The following is a 14,852-nucleotide window of genomic DNA, read 5'->3' on the forward strand; positions in this document are numbered from 1 at the left end:
TGCCTCCTACCTCTCCGATGTGTTTTCCATCCCCGATGATCCCCAGTTCGATTACTCCCTCTTCTCGGATGTCCGCAATCACACTGACACCTCTATCCCTCCCCTCGCTCCTGGTTTCCAGTACTTGGACAACATTGCACACACGGAACTCAATGCCCCTATCACCACATAGGATCTCATTGCTACACTCCGCACAAAACGCAACACCGCTCCTGGTCACGATCGTGTCACCTACCATCACCTTCGTGAAGCTCCTGTCTCTTTCCTCTCCACTCTGGCCAGGCTCTACAATGTAGTCCTGTCCACCGGTTACTACGCCGACCTGTGGAAAACATCTCGTATCCTGATGGTCCTTAAACCTGGCAAACTGCCGTCCGCCGTCTCCTCCTACCGTCCCATCAGCCTTACCTCAGTCTTCAGCAAGGTCCTGGAATCTATCCTCACCCAATGCATCCACCAGCATCTCCGCCAGCACCGCCTCATTCCCATTACCCAGTGTGGCTTTTGACCGTCCTTCTCTTCCGACGACTTTCTCCTTCACCTCACTCATCTCCTTTCTGACCAGGTTAATTCCCGTCACTCCGCAATCTTCCTCTCCCTGGACCTCGAACGTGCTTATGACCGCATATGGCATTCCAGTCTCCTCTTCAAGCTCCAAACCTTCGCCCTTCCCATTAACTACGTCCGTCTGATCGGTTCCTTTCTCTCCCACCGTCCTTCCTACGTCACCATCCACAGCACGGATTCCTACACCTTTTTCCCCTCCGCCGGTGTGCCCCAAGGCTCCGTCCTCTACCCCCTTCTATACCTTTTGTACTCGGCGGACATGCCGCCGCCATCACCCCCCGTCCACCTTCTCCAGTTTGCCGATGACACCGCCTTCCTTGCCACTGCCCCCACCCTGCAATGCTCCCAACACCTTCTCCAATCCCATTTCGACCGGTTCACCGCTTGGTGCAACCAGTGGTTGCTCAAGGTCAATCCCTCCAAAACCCAGGTGATCATTGTAGGCAAAACCACCCCTTCCTTCCGCCTCCTTGATTTCTATCTCACCATCTATAGCCGTCCTATCGCCCTCACTCCCACCCTTAAGTACCTTGGCGTCACCCTCCACCGTCGCCTCTCCTGAACTCCCCATCTCCAGACAATCCAAGCTAAGGCCTGCTCCCGACTCCATCTCCTCAAGCTCCTTTCCGACTGTACGTGGGGGTCTGGACCCCTCCACCATCCTCCACACCTATAAATCACTCATCCGCCCTATCCTTTGTTACACCCATCCGGCCTGGATCTCCGCCCCCCCCCCCCCTTCCTTTTATAAATCCCTTCAAATCCTTGAACATCATGCTCTCTGCCTCACCTATCGCATCCGTCTCCCCTCCCCCATGCGGATCCTGTACGATCTCATTCCGTTCCCCACCTCCTCCATTTCCTCGAAAGGATACGGATCCTGTACACCTCCCGCAAACTCGATCCTCCTCACCCGCTTGTCTCGCTTATCCTCTCCCACCCCCACCCGCTGCCATGCCTGTATTCCCACGTCCCACCCAGTCTCCATCTCTCCACCCTCCTTACCCACTCCCAAGGTGGCTTCCGCCACCTCCCGCTCCCTGATGATGTCCTCCTCCCCTCCATCTACCCCTCCTATCAACTTTGATCCTGCCCCCCCCCCCACTTCCGGTGTCCTATCCTTTAGGCACCCTCCCTCCCTTCTCTCTCCTTTTCCCCCCCATCTCTCTTCCTTCATCCCTCTTCCCCCAGGTTTCCCCTCCCCCTTCCTCCTTTCCTCCTATTTCCTCTGCCCATGGCATCTCTGCTCTCCCCTCTCCCTCTCCCACCCCCCGCCCCCAACTCCTCTCTTGGCAGGTCCCCAGACTCGCACATGCTACGTGGACTTTCGCGCGCCGGAGATCATCGCCATCAGTCTCGTGTGTGTGTCTTCGTTTGTGATTAGTGTTTGTTCGCCGTCACGTCACCACTGTTCACGTGTACCGTCGCCATCATCCATGATATATGCGCCGTGTCAACTAGTGTTAGTGATGTTTCTCGTCCAGCGTGAACGGCTCCATGTATTTTTGTTTTTTAGTGTCTACATTTTTTGCCCCCGTTTTGATTGTATTCTCTGTGCCACCTATATATATTACTTATTGTAAAACTCAAGGCTGAAGAGCGGCGTACTCTGCTGCTGACATTCCGCCTTGTTTAAGGTGATCAAAATCACAATAAAGGAAAAAAAAAAACGGGAATTACTAGGCTTTGTATGCGGAATGAGACTTTCCATTTCGCAGTCTTTAGGAAATTCAGTATTTCGAGATCCACAGTGTCAAGAGTGTGCCAAGAATACCAAATTTCAGGTATTACCTCTCACTAAAGCGCCACGGAAAACGCAATGGCTGACGGCCTTCACTTAACGACTGGGAGCAGCAGCGTTTGCTTACAGTTGTTAGTGTTAACAGACAAGCAACACGGCGTGAAATAATTGCAGAAGTCAATGGGGTGCGTACGACGAACGTATCCCCCGGGGCAGTGTAGTGAAATTTGGCATTAATCGGCTATGGCAGCAGACGACCGATGCGAGAGCCTTTGCTAGCAGCACGCCAACGCCTTCAGCGCCTCTCCTGGGCTCGTGACCATATCGAATGGATGCTGGAAAACCATGACCTGGAAAGATGAGTATCTCAGTTGGTTAGAGCCGATCGTAGCGTTAGACCCTACGAAGTCATGGACCCAAGTTGTCAACAGCGTACTTTCCCAGCTCATGGTGGCTCCATAATGGTGTGGGCTGTGTTTACGTGGAATGAACTCCGTCCTCTGATTCAATTAAACCGATCATTGACTGGAAAAGGTTATTTTTCGGCTACTTCGGGACCCTCAGTAGCCATTCATGGACTTCATGTCCCCAGACAACGATGGAATTTTTATGGATGACACTGTGCTGTGTTGCCGGGGCGCAATTGTTTGCGATTGGTTTGAAGACCATTCTGGACAATTCAAGAAATGATTTGGCCACCCTTGGAACATTAATGGGAGATAGTCGTGAGATCAGTTCGTGCAAAAAATCCTGCACCAGCAATGCTTTCGCAAATAATGGACAGCTATAGAGGCAGCATCGCTCAATATTTTTGCAGGGGACTTTCAACGACTTGTGAGTTCACGCCTCGTCGAGACAAAAGAAGGCCCGACACAATGTTAGGAAGTATCCCATGGCTTTTGCACCTCGCAGCAGTGTCTTGTATTATACCCTTGAAGCGGATGCAATAGCAACGCACTTGTTCCATTACAACATGAATTTTAACGTCTGGCAACTCTGGTTTTTATGATGCAGTCGTAGGTTACTTATATTCCCTCTAATTGGTTTCTGGTGTTTCCCCGGTAATTTTTTTATATTTTTACCATTTTCCTTATTTTTCCATTTTTACCATATTTTTCATTATTTTCCACATTTTTCCCATATTTTTATCCATATTTTATTCAAAGATGCACAAGAATATTTATGCTCTTATTGCATATCCCACCATGTTTCTTTAGCATTCATTAATTGTTTGGATCCCTTGAACATGACAGAGAGATTCTATAACGTGACTGCAAAATCACTTGTTCCGCTTTTTGCTCCAAATGATAACCCAAAAGGAAACCTTCCATCACCATATAATGCCAACTATCAAACCCAAAACTTATATGCGCTAAAGCACACACACAAAATTACGTGAACTGCTGACTTTAGGAGATACAGTTTTACACCAACTGATTCTTAAAAAAAAAGTCTCCATGACCACCCAAGCCGGCCGCTGTGGATGAGCGGTTCTAGGCGCTTCAGTCCGGAACCGCGCTGCTGCCACGGTCGAATCCTGCCTCGGGCATGGATGTGTGTGAGGTCCTTAGGTTAGTTAGGTTTAAGTAGTTCTAAGTCTAGGGGACTGCTGACCGCAGATGTTAAGTCCGATAGTGCTTAGAGCCATTCCAACCATTTTGACCACCCAACAATGATGACATCCGTGTTCACTTTCTCATATGTTAATAAAACAGAATACAGTCCATCTACGGCTGGAAAAGCTTAACTTACTTTTTCTATTGTAAAAAAAACATAGGTGAATTACTCTATTTCGTGTGTCGGTTTCTCAGAGAATTCTCTTCACTGTCTGGCATACATTTGGGATGCGGCTCGGAAGTACATCTACCTGTGGTAAGTACAGGGTGGTGTTTGAAGATGGATCCAACTATTTTAGGTGCAGGATAAAATTTGGAGTGGATCAACCAGCATTAAGGCCGGGATAATATTCAGGTCGTATCCGCCAGTGTTATGCCCAGGATACTGTTTGCGTTTGGTCCCCCAGTGTAATGACTAAGACTTTGTTTGAGTTGGATCCACCAAAGTTACATTCAGCGTAACGTCCACAACTGAATTCACCAGCATTACATCTGAAGCAGTATCCTTAAGTGGATGTAGCCGCAGTAGATCTGTGGGGGTGGGGGCTTTGGGCCAACACGTAAAACGGTATAATAGAGCTATGTTTGCTTACAATAGGATAACGTTAGCTCCATGAACATTATTATTGTTCTCTTCTATCACATATATATAGTAAGCTTGCAGTATATGTATGAAGCTTGGCGAGCTGTAGACGGAATATATTGTGCTATTAACATACAAGAAAGGACAAATGGATTTCAACGTTGTTAGGTTGTCACGGAGTGATATTTTTGTGATAATCAGTAGGTATAAAGCTGTATTTAAGATATCTAAAGTCTTAAATGCATTTTGTGTATATGTTGTAGCTTACATGATGAGTGGCTTCTTAAGTTAGCCTTATGTGTAGACGAAGATTCTATTTCTGGATTACCATTTGCAGGAAGGGGAAGAGTAAGTGATCTTGGAGACTCTATCTGGCTTGGTTTAGGGATGCAAATCACTAATGGATGCCAAAGAACCTTGGTAGGGTATGAAACAAGAGCATGAATATTCTTGTACTTACACACTTACAAATGGATAAAAGATGTTGAAAAATATGAATAAAATGTCGAAAATTTTGAATATGTATGAAAAGTATGAGAAAATAAGGAATGTGATGGAAATCTGTATCCGAAATAGGAATACAGGATGTTCTGTATTTATACAGAGGGAGTAATCGAAATTTTCAGCATAAGCATTTTATGTGCAGGATATAAATGACGCTACACACCCTTAAAAAAACATTATAAAGAGGCAGTCACCAGGATTCCTGTCAGCAATAGTCTTTTGCGATGTAAACTACCCCAAATGCCAATTGCATGTAGTTCCCGAGTAACATTTGCTAAGAAATGAGTTGTGATGGAACTGGCCACTCACCGTAAACGTTCCTGTCGCGCTTGAAACCAATTGTCTTTGATACGGTATGATACTCATGTCTGATCCCTGCTGGGCAAGACTGGGACTGTTCCTGCATCATGTTACATGGCTGCGAGCGACACATCATTCCTTCTAGAGATGACAGACAGTGCGCGGAGATACACCAACGAATCGGACAAATTCGTTCAGGGTTTGGCCATCTACATCTACAACTACACTCCCCAAGCCACTTTACAGCGTGTGGTGGAAAGTAGTTTGTGTACCACTCTCACTGCCCTTCTCTCCGGTTCCATCGTGAATGACGCCCAGGAAGAACTATTTCCAAAAAATGGCTCTGAGCACTATGGGACTTAACATCTGTGGTCATCAGTCCCCCAGAACTTAGAACTATTTAAACCTAACTAACCTAAGGACATCACACACATCCATGCCCGAGGCAGGATTCGAACCTGCAACCGCAGCAGTCGCGAACTATTTTCGGTAGGCCTCCGTGTGAGCTGGACTCTCTAGTTTTACGATCATGAGATTTTCGCAAGATATATGTAGCAGGAAGTAACATATTGGTTGACTATTCTAGACACATACGCCCTCGGAATTTCAACAGAAGACGACAGCGCGCAGCATCTGTGTAACACTTTCGTGCTTACTAAATAAACCTGTAACGGGACGCGCTGCTCTTAAGTCTTATTTCATGGGCAGCTCTAAATACAGTACCTTCTTTCTGCCATTCTGTCATGTCATCACGTCGATGTGCGACTGACGCATAAACACTACTTGACTTTGGTGACTTAGTTAGCGATAGACTGTCACATAACCGACTGGTACTTCTACTCCATCTATAGAGCTACATAGCAACCAGTGTGCTCTTTAAGGAGGCGTCTGTGTGCGGGACTGATGAGCTCTCCGTTTAGTCCCATAACCCCTCAATCAATCAATCAGTCAAGGAGTTGACTAATACTTTTCCGGCGAGATATGCGCCCTCTGTTTATAGTTTCCACGCACAACAAAATGCAGATTATTCCAAGTTGTTCACTGAATTGTTTTTCGCATACTGAATTTATCGTTAGTGTTTTTTTCAGTATTTGGAAAGAGCTGAATGTACTATGAACTTACAAAATTAACAATGAGTACAACAACATGGAAATATTTAAAAACTCGTTGCTAAATATTATTGAGAATTCCTGCTTTTAGTATCTCCTTAGTTGGATTAATTACACTGAAGTGACAAAAGTCCTGGGATATCACGAAATAACACGTCGGGCCTCCTTCTGCCGCGCATAGTCCAGCAACTCGACATGGCATGGACTTCACAAGCCGTTGGAAGTCCCCTGCAGAAATACTGCCATGCTGCCTCAATATAGTGCATAATTGCGAAAGTGTAGCCTGTGCAGAATTATGTGCACAGACTGACCACTCGATTATTTCCCCAAAATTGTCGATGGTATTCATGGAGAGCGATCTGCCTGGCCAAATCATTCTCTCTAATTGTTCAGAATGTTCTTCAAGCCAATCTCTAACAACAGTGGCTTGGTGACATGGCGCATTCTCATCCATAAAAGTTCCATCGGTGTTTGGGCTCAAAAATGGTTCAAATGGCTCTGAGCACTATGGGACTTAACTTCTGAGGTCATCAGTCGCCTAGAACTTAGAACTAATTAAACCTAACTAACCTAAGGACATCACACACATCCATGCCCGAGCTCGGATTCTAACCTGCGACCTTAGCGGTCGCTCGGTTCCAGACTGTAGCGCCTAGAACCGCACGGCCACTCCGGTCGGCATCGGTGTTTGGGAATGGTTGAAAATGGTCTCTTAGTAGCCGAACATAACCGTTTCCAGTCAATAATCGGTTCGGTTGGACCAGAGGAATCAGTCCATTCCATGTAAATACAACGGAGCCACCAGCAGCTTGCACGTTTCCTTCTTGACAACTTGAGTCCATGGCTTCGTGGGTTCTGCGCCACACTCGAACCCTACAATCAGCTCTTACCAACTGTAATCGCGAGTCATCTCACGAGGTCACGTTTTTACGGTCATCTATGGTCCAACTGATATGGTCACAAGCTCAGGAGAGGCACGGCAAGCAATGTTATGCTGTTAGCAAAGGCACTCACGTTGGTCACCTGCTGCCACAGCCCATTAACGGCAAATTTCGTCGCACTGTTCTAAATGATATGTTTGTCGTGTGTCTCACGTTGATTTATGCGGTTATTCCAGGCAGTGTTGCTTGTCTGTTAGCTCTGCCAACTCCACGCAAACGCCGCTGCTCTCGGTCGTTCAGTATAGGCCGTAGGCATTGTGTTGTCCGTTGTGAGAGGTATTCCGTGATATGTAGTATTCTCGGCACATCCTTTACACTGTGGATCTCGGGATACTGAATTCCTTAGATTAGATTAGATTAATACTAGTTCCATGGATCATGAATACGATATTTCGTAATGATGTGGAACGAGTCAAATTTTCCAATACATGACACAATTAAGTTAATTTAACAATATAATTAAGTTAATATAACAACTTTTTTATTTTTTGTTTTTTATTTTTTTAAACTTTTTTATTTCTTTAGTTTTTTTCTTTTTTTTCTTAATTTGTATCTAAAAATTCCTCTATGGAGTAGAAGGAGTTGTCATTCAGAAATTCTTTTAATTTCTTCTTGTATACTTGTTGGTTATCTGTCAGACTTTTGATACTATTTGGTAAGTGACCAAAGACTTTAGTGGCAGTATAATTCACTCCTTTCTGTGCCAAAGTTAGATTTAATCTTGAATAGTGAAGATCATCCTTTCTCCTAGTATTGTAGTTATGCACACTGCTATTACTTTTGAATTAGGTTTGGTTGTTAATAAATTTCATAAGAGAGTATATATACTGAGAAGGTACTGTGAATATCCCTAGATCCTTAAATAAATTTCCGAAATGCAATATCGCATGTTTCTAGCTAGAACTATCATTCCGCATTCAAAGTGTGTTAGTTCCTGTCGTGTGGCCATAACAACGTCGGAAACCTTTTCATATGAATCACGTGAGTACAAATGACATCTCCGCTAATGCATTGCCCTTTCATACACTGTGTACGCGTTACTACCACTATCTGTGGAGGTGCATATCGCTATGCCATGACTTTTGCCACTTCAGAGTATAGTACTTTCATCTGGACAAATACAATAGCAGGTTGATCTGTATTTGCTGTTATCCAGATGGATCCTTCTCATTAAGAATCACCAATCTCTTCGGAACTCGTGCTCAAACTGGTCTCCTAAATTCTGATATGATTCTGTGCTTGTTGGCAGACGGCTGTTCGGGAGACACTGTTGACCCATTTTCCGTGTCAAACAGTTGACTTAGTACATTTAGTTTATATGCTGTTTTTCTACCTGTATACGTTTCCTACACATTGTGATTCTCATTATGGCGTGTGTCCCACGTGGCCTCCGGCTGTTTTCTCCACCTGATCTGCAATGCATTTACGGATTTGTACGAACACATTTTATTTATTTTACTGTTTAGTCATACTAAATTTTATGACCTTCCTTGTTGTATCCTTCCGTGATTTTGGTGTGGGACGGGTGCGCCCGACGCGCTTATTGCCACAGGTACCAGCCGTTGGGAGTCTCCTGGGTAATAACTCAGTTGTTACCATCTGATTGAAGTTACTGTCACGAGAAATTCTACCTCGATGATAAAGGCGCTAGAGCTAATCGTTCTTCTTTTCCTGTTTCACATCAATTTACCTGAATTTCCAGTGGAAGGGGAGACTGAAAACCGAAATGTTTAGTCCCTTTAACTGGATAATAGTTATCATCGTTAACTATGACTGTACCGTACAGTACAGTATCTAGACAGAGTTAAATAATACAGCTTTTGTGATAACGCTGTGAGATGGTAACACAGTGAGATGCGGTGCAACAGTAAAGGTCATATAAATCCGTTCTGTTTTGTTCCTACGTACAGTATTTCACCAACACTTCAGTTATTCTAGTGACTTGACACTGGCTCACCTCTGTAGCTCCCCATCCGACCACAGTGGCTATGGTCCCGCCAGGAGTCTGCTGACCCTGTTCCGGTAGAGGGACGGGCTGTACTGTGGGTCCTAAGGTGAGAGGCTGCACCAGCTGAAAGCAGTCAAAAGAATCACCGTTATTACACTTTCCATTCTGTTGTTAGTATGGTGAGGATGTGCGGGCATTATAAAGAGGAACTGAGTACATGGAGCATACACTCGTGTGGCTCTTAGGATAGTGCAAACCTTTTTGTGGTGGACTGAATTTGTGTGGGATGAATTTCAAGTCCCTTTAGAACAGAAGTAATGTAGGCAATTGTGACGTCTAAGTATTTGTGTTTGCATTGGTGGTGATGCTGACGCAACGGCAAGCAGCCTACACATCCTGAAGAGCACTTTGGGAACCACAAAGCTTTAAGTCCCTATAAGGAGGACTGGTCATCAACAATATCGTTACGTACCCCCATCCGGTGACACACTTATCAATGCTCAGAATTTGACGCAAAGTCTGCTGATCAGCCTAATGCTGGTGATGAAAGTCTCTTCAACAAGATTCGAACCTGCTATATCTGAGTACAGCGTCACTCCACAAGAGCATAAGATCACCTTCCAAAATATCTGGGAGACATTTCTCATAATTATTCCCGTTTTGGACTTAGAAACTCGGTTGTTTGAAAATGGATTCCCCACCAGTTCTTAAGGGTCACACTATGGTATTCAGTTCTATACAGCAAATATTCATACCAATAATTTATACAGCAGTTGAACAGGAGTCACTAAACAGGATAGAGTATTCCAAAATTTTTGAAGTACACACTGATGTAAACTTGAGCTGGGAAAAGCATGTTATGGAGCTACTCACACAATTAAATTTAGCTCCTTTTGCTCTTTGTATAATTTCAGCCTCGAAAATAAGCGAATCAGTCCCATGACATGTTTTGCCAATTTCCACATAATAATGCATTATGCAATGATTTTACACGGCAACTCTATAGGGTACTGATTACGCAAAAGTGACCAATGAGAATAACATGTAGGCGCCACTTCCGGTGTTAGGCATTTCATCTGCGCCTTCACAGTACCTATATTCGCTAATGAACTTCGTCATAAATAATCTACGAAAATTTGAGAAGAATAGTGATGTCCTTACCTACAACGCTAAAAGAAAAAATGGCATTTATTATTCATTATCAAAGCTGTCAGTGGCTGAGAAAGTAGTGTAACAAGGATCAATAATTTTTTATGATTTTTTCCGATAAGATAAAATGTCTGCCTGGTAGCAACACAAGTTATAAATCTAATCTAAAATAATTTCATCTGGACAGTTCCTTCTGTTGCAGTGACTACTTTTTATTTAAGAACTAGCAGCCAATAAAGAAACAGCTAGTTTACAAGGATACTTGAATGAATGGAACTGAGAAATATATATGCTCGTTACTATTAGAACTAATCATGTACACATATACCGTTGACTGACTGGATCCACACCATTTCCATTAACAAATCGTTCAAACAATAAATGGAATTTGTAGCTATGTAGTTAAGTACTTAGTATGCATATATTTTGAAAAATAAAATACTGGCGTGAAAGTGGATAGTCCTTGATTGGAATCTCGTTCGTTATTTGACATGAAAATATGCGGCGTGAATAGCCTGTTTATGAGGTGTATGTGTTGTGAAGTGTCGTGCGTTTCTATGCATGATGTCACTTGCTAGTTAAAAAAATGGAAAAGAGTTCGGAGAAGACCATAGACGTATTGTAGGAGTCCAGTTCAACCCTTAGGAAAAATACGAGATCAGGCAATTCTATGATCCTCAAAATAACAAATATAAAAACTAATTAGCTGAAAAAATGTAATTGAAGTTATTGAAGTACAGTCTTTTACATGGAGCAGCCGTATAGCGTTAAAGAAACAATTTCGTTGTCATGTTGTGTGGAGCCAGTTCTCTACGAAAGGTAGAGCTTTCACAGTTTCAGAACAATAGCACGTAAGTTAACAGACGATTATATTCTCTTATTATGTTGCATCTGACAATACGGCATTGAAACACATCGCAAGAATGCTAATGCAACACATGTGCACTACAATGTATATATAGTGTACACGTTTTTATTGTCTACATCCAAGTGCTGCACGTAAATAGCGTCACAGAGAGCGTCGGAGCCCAAGTCAGCGATCAACTATTTACAACATAAGACCGAAGTAAGTCGAGATCTGACATTACTTGCCTACTACAATAGATACTGTAATACTGTAAGGAAATTCATTAAAATTTCCAGAATTTTGCATGTCCTAACAGAAAAAATAATACCAATAGCAAAATTAAAACTATATAGAACTGCGTCAAACAAGAGACAGAACAGCCAGGTAGTATACAAGACTCCCTAACAAACTAAATTAACAATGTTGTGACTAATAATACCCAAGCTGCAAGTACTTTTAACAATCACATTCTAAATGCAGTAGCAACTATAGGATTAAGTAGTTCAGTTGAAGAAGCAAGAGAATTTATTAAAGGTATCAGTCCAGACAATTTTAAAACTAAAAATACCACCAACATCCTTCAGTGAAATTACTGTAATTATAAAAATTCTAAAAAACGAAAGCTCATGTTGGAATGATGGAAATTCAAACAGAATTGTGAAAAGTTATTGCAAGTTAATCAGTAATGTCCTTAATGATATATGCAATATATCACTGCCACAGGACATTTCTCCATGGAGGTTAAAATATACGATTATTAAAGGAATTGATAATAAAGTGTTAAAACAGACTTAAAAATTATGATATAATCTCCATACCGGCCTCTTTTTCCAAAATATTCGAAAAAGTAATGTTCTTAAGAGTATTTGCACACTTCAGTGGAAACAATCTACTTAGCATAGCACAGTTTCGATTCCCGAAAGGTTGCTCGACTTAAAGTGCTATTTATACATTCACTCATCAAACAATACAAGCCTAAAATAATAGTATATCGCGAGTTGGTATTTTTTGTGAGCCTTCGAAGGCGTTTCATTTTGTAGAGCAGGACACTCTCTTATAAAAACTCAAGTTTTATGAACTTGATGGCTTTACACATAGCTGGTTTGAACCATAATTAACAAAGAGAATGCAAATAATTGTGCTGAATAATTCAGACAATGTCGTAAAGGTGAAAATTTTAGAGACTGGGGAAGAAATCACAAAGTGAGTGTCACACGATTCAGTTACTATGTCCCTCCTATTCCTTAGATATGTGAATCACCTTCCACTTAATATTCAACAAGCAAAACCTGGTGCCTTTTGCAGACCATACTATTATTATAATAAATCCCATTACAGAAACAGCAACAAAAGGTATGGTAAATGATATTTTCCGAAGAATTATTTAGTGATTCTCTGAAAATGGGCTCTCCGTTAATTTTGAAGAAAAACACGCTACATTTAGTTCTGTAGAACAAATAGAGTAGTACAAACAATTGACGTCAATGAAAAAGGTAGGAAGCTCCAAAGTTTCGGATGTACACATTTTTGTGAATTAGAAGAAGCATATTACCGAGCTTCTCAAAAAGTTAATTTCAGCTACTTTACTCTTAGTACAATTGCTAATCTTGAAATCAAACTTATCAACTTCCTGACATATTACACATATTTCCACCCAATAATGCAGTACAGAATAAATTTCTGAGGTAATTCATCACTTACAAAACAAGTATTGATCGCACAAAAGCGAGCAGTAAGAATAATATGTGTTAACCCACGGACTTCATGTAGATACCTCTTCAAGGAACTAGACACTTCAACTGCGCTGTCACAATCATTATATTCGCTAATGAAATTCGCCATAAGTAATCCATCACAATTTGAGAAGAACAGTGATGTGCATACCTACGACACTAGAGGGAAAAATAACCTTTATTACCCATTGTTGAAGGTCTCAATGGCTCAGAAAGGAGGTCAGCATGCAGCAGCAAAAAATTTTTGTTCTGTTTCCCAAAAACATAAAATGTATGATAGGTAGCAAAGCAAGTTTTAAATCTAATCTAAAATCATTTCACGTTGACGGCTCCTTTTGTTCCACTGAAAAATTTTTGTTCAACAATAACCAGCCAGAAAAAAACAATTAATATATAAGGGTAGTCACATGGGAAGAACTGAAAAGTATATGCGTTCATCAATATCGAAACTAATCGGACAGACATATACTGTCAATTGACTGGATCCAAATCATTTCCCTTAGAAAATCGTTCAAATGATTGATAGAAATTGTAACGAAGTAGCTAGTACTCATATATTAAAAAAATACAAGCGTGAAAGCAGATAGCCCTTGATGGGAATATCGTTCGTTATTTGACCTGAGGACATCCGCCGTGAACAGACTGTTATGAAGCGTATGTGCTGTGCTGTGAGGTGTTGCGTGTTTCTGTCCATGATGTCAATTGATTGTTAAGAAAGTCGACTAGTGCCCAAAGAAGAGTGGAGGCGTATTGCATGAGTTGAGTCCAGTCTCAACAGAAATATGAGAACAGGCAATTTGATAATCCTCAAAATAACAAACTTAGATTATGAATCAATGTTTTACATGAAAGTGGATAATTTCGTTGTCATATTGTGTGGAGTATAGTATGTAAGTTGACAGACGATTATGTTATCTTATTGTGCTACATCTGAAAATATAGCATTGATAGACATTGCAAGAACACTAACGCAACACCTGCATACTGTAATATACATGCATTCGTTATGTGTGTCTAGCAAACCTCGATACATGTGCTTCTTTCCATTGTGTACGTGCGTGCACACAAAAGGTGCGCATCTGTTGGTATGCGTTAATAGCGCCATAGAGAGCATTGAGGGCCAAGTGAATGAAAACCATCTTAACAATGTTAACATCATTATTTCGCGACTGCTATCTTGGGGTAAATACAAATATGACGTAAGTGAACTCGTTTCAGTTTTTCACAGTTCATACAGGTCCTTTAACTTGTGATATCAGTGGCTCAATGATCTCACGCCATAAAACTATGTACTGCAGTGTCCTATGTCCAACACTTTTCGATTAACTGTGTGCTATGAAACACCTCTTTCTCCACCTGGTATTATGTTCAGCTGCAAAGTTTCCCCAGGTAACGTAGGCTAGAATTTTGTCGATTACTAACGTATTTATTAACATTATAAGAAATGGGCATAAGGTTTTACTTACTATCTTGACAAAATTAATTTTGGAATTGTTTTTGTATGCTTGCATATACATATCTGAAGTACATGTACAAGCTGAAAACCCTGTGGTGCAGTACCGCAGCATGCCACTAGGCGAGACGGGATAAAATTAAATGGCGCAGCCCGTCTCCTTGCCATCATTAGACTGATGCATATTGTTTTGGCTTTTCAAGCTGTGAGCTGCAGCGCTGTGACGTTAAACTTCGATGTTCACAAGGACTACACACATGTTGTGGTATAGAACAGGGATCATGTCGCCACACAAAAGTTGGCAACGTGAATCGATACCACAAACACTAGTGACGACTCGCTGCAGTCCGCAAAGGTATAT

The 14,852-nt window shown here is 42.0% G+C and overlaps 1 protein-coding gene across 1 annotated transcript in view; it reads right to left on the reverse strand.

Moving 5' to 3' along the window:
* Window positions 1–14,852, reverse strand: part of LOC126482043 (trypsin-1-like) — a 43,071-nt gene that overhangs the window by 14,150 nt on the left and 14,069 nt on the right. Inside the window, exon 5 of the mRNA XM_050106017.1 lies at window positions 9,319–9,432. Within this exon, the coding sequence (XP_049961974.1) occupies window positions 9,319–9,432 (114 nt within the window). The remainder of the gene's footprint in view (window positions 1–9,318; window positions 9,433–14,852) is intronic.

The sequence above is a fragment of the Schistocerca serialis genome, chromosome 5 (genome assembly GCF_023864345.2).
Source record: "Schistocerca serialis cubense isolate TAMUIC-IGC-003099 chromosome 5, iqSchSeri2.2, whole genome shotgun sequence".
Classification (NCBI taxonomy): domain Eukaryota; kingdom Metazoa; phylum Arthropoda; class Insecta; order Orthoptera; family Acrididae; genus Schistocerca; species Schistocerca serialis.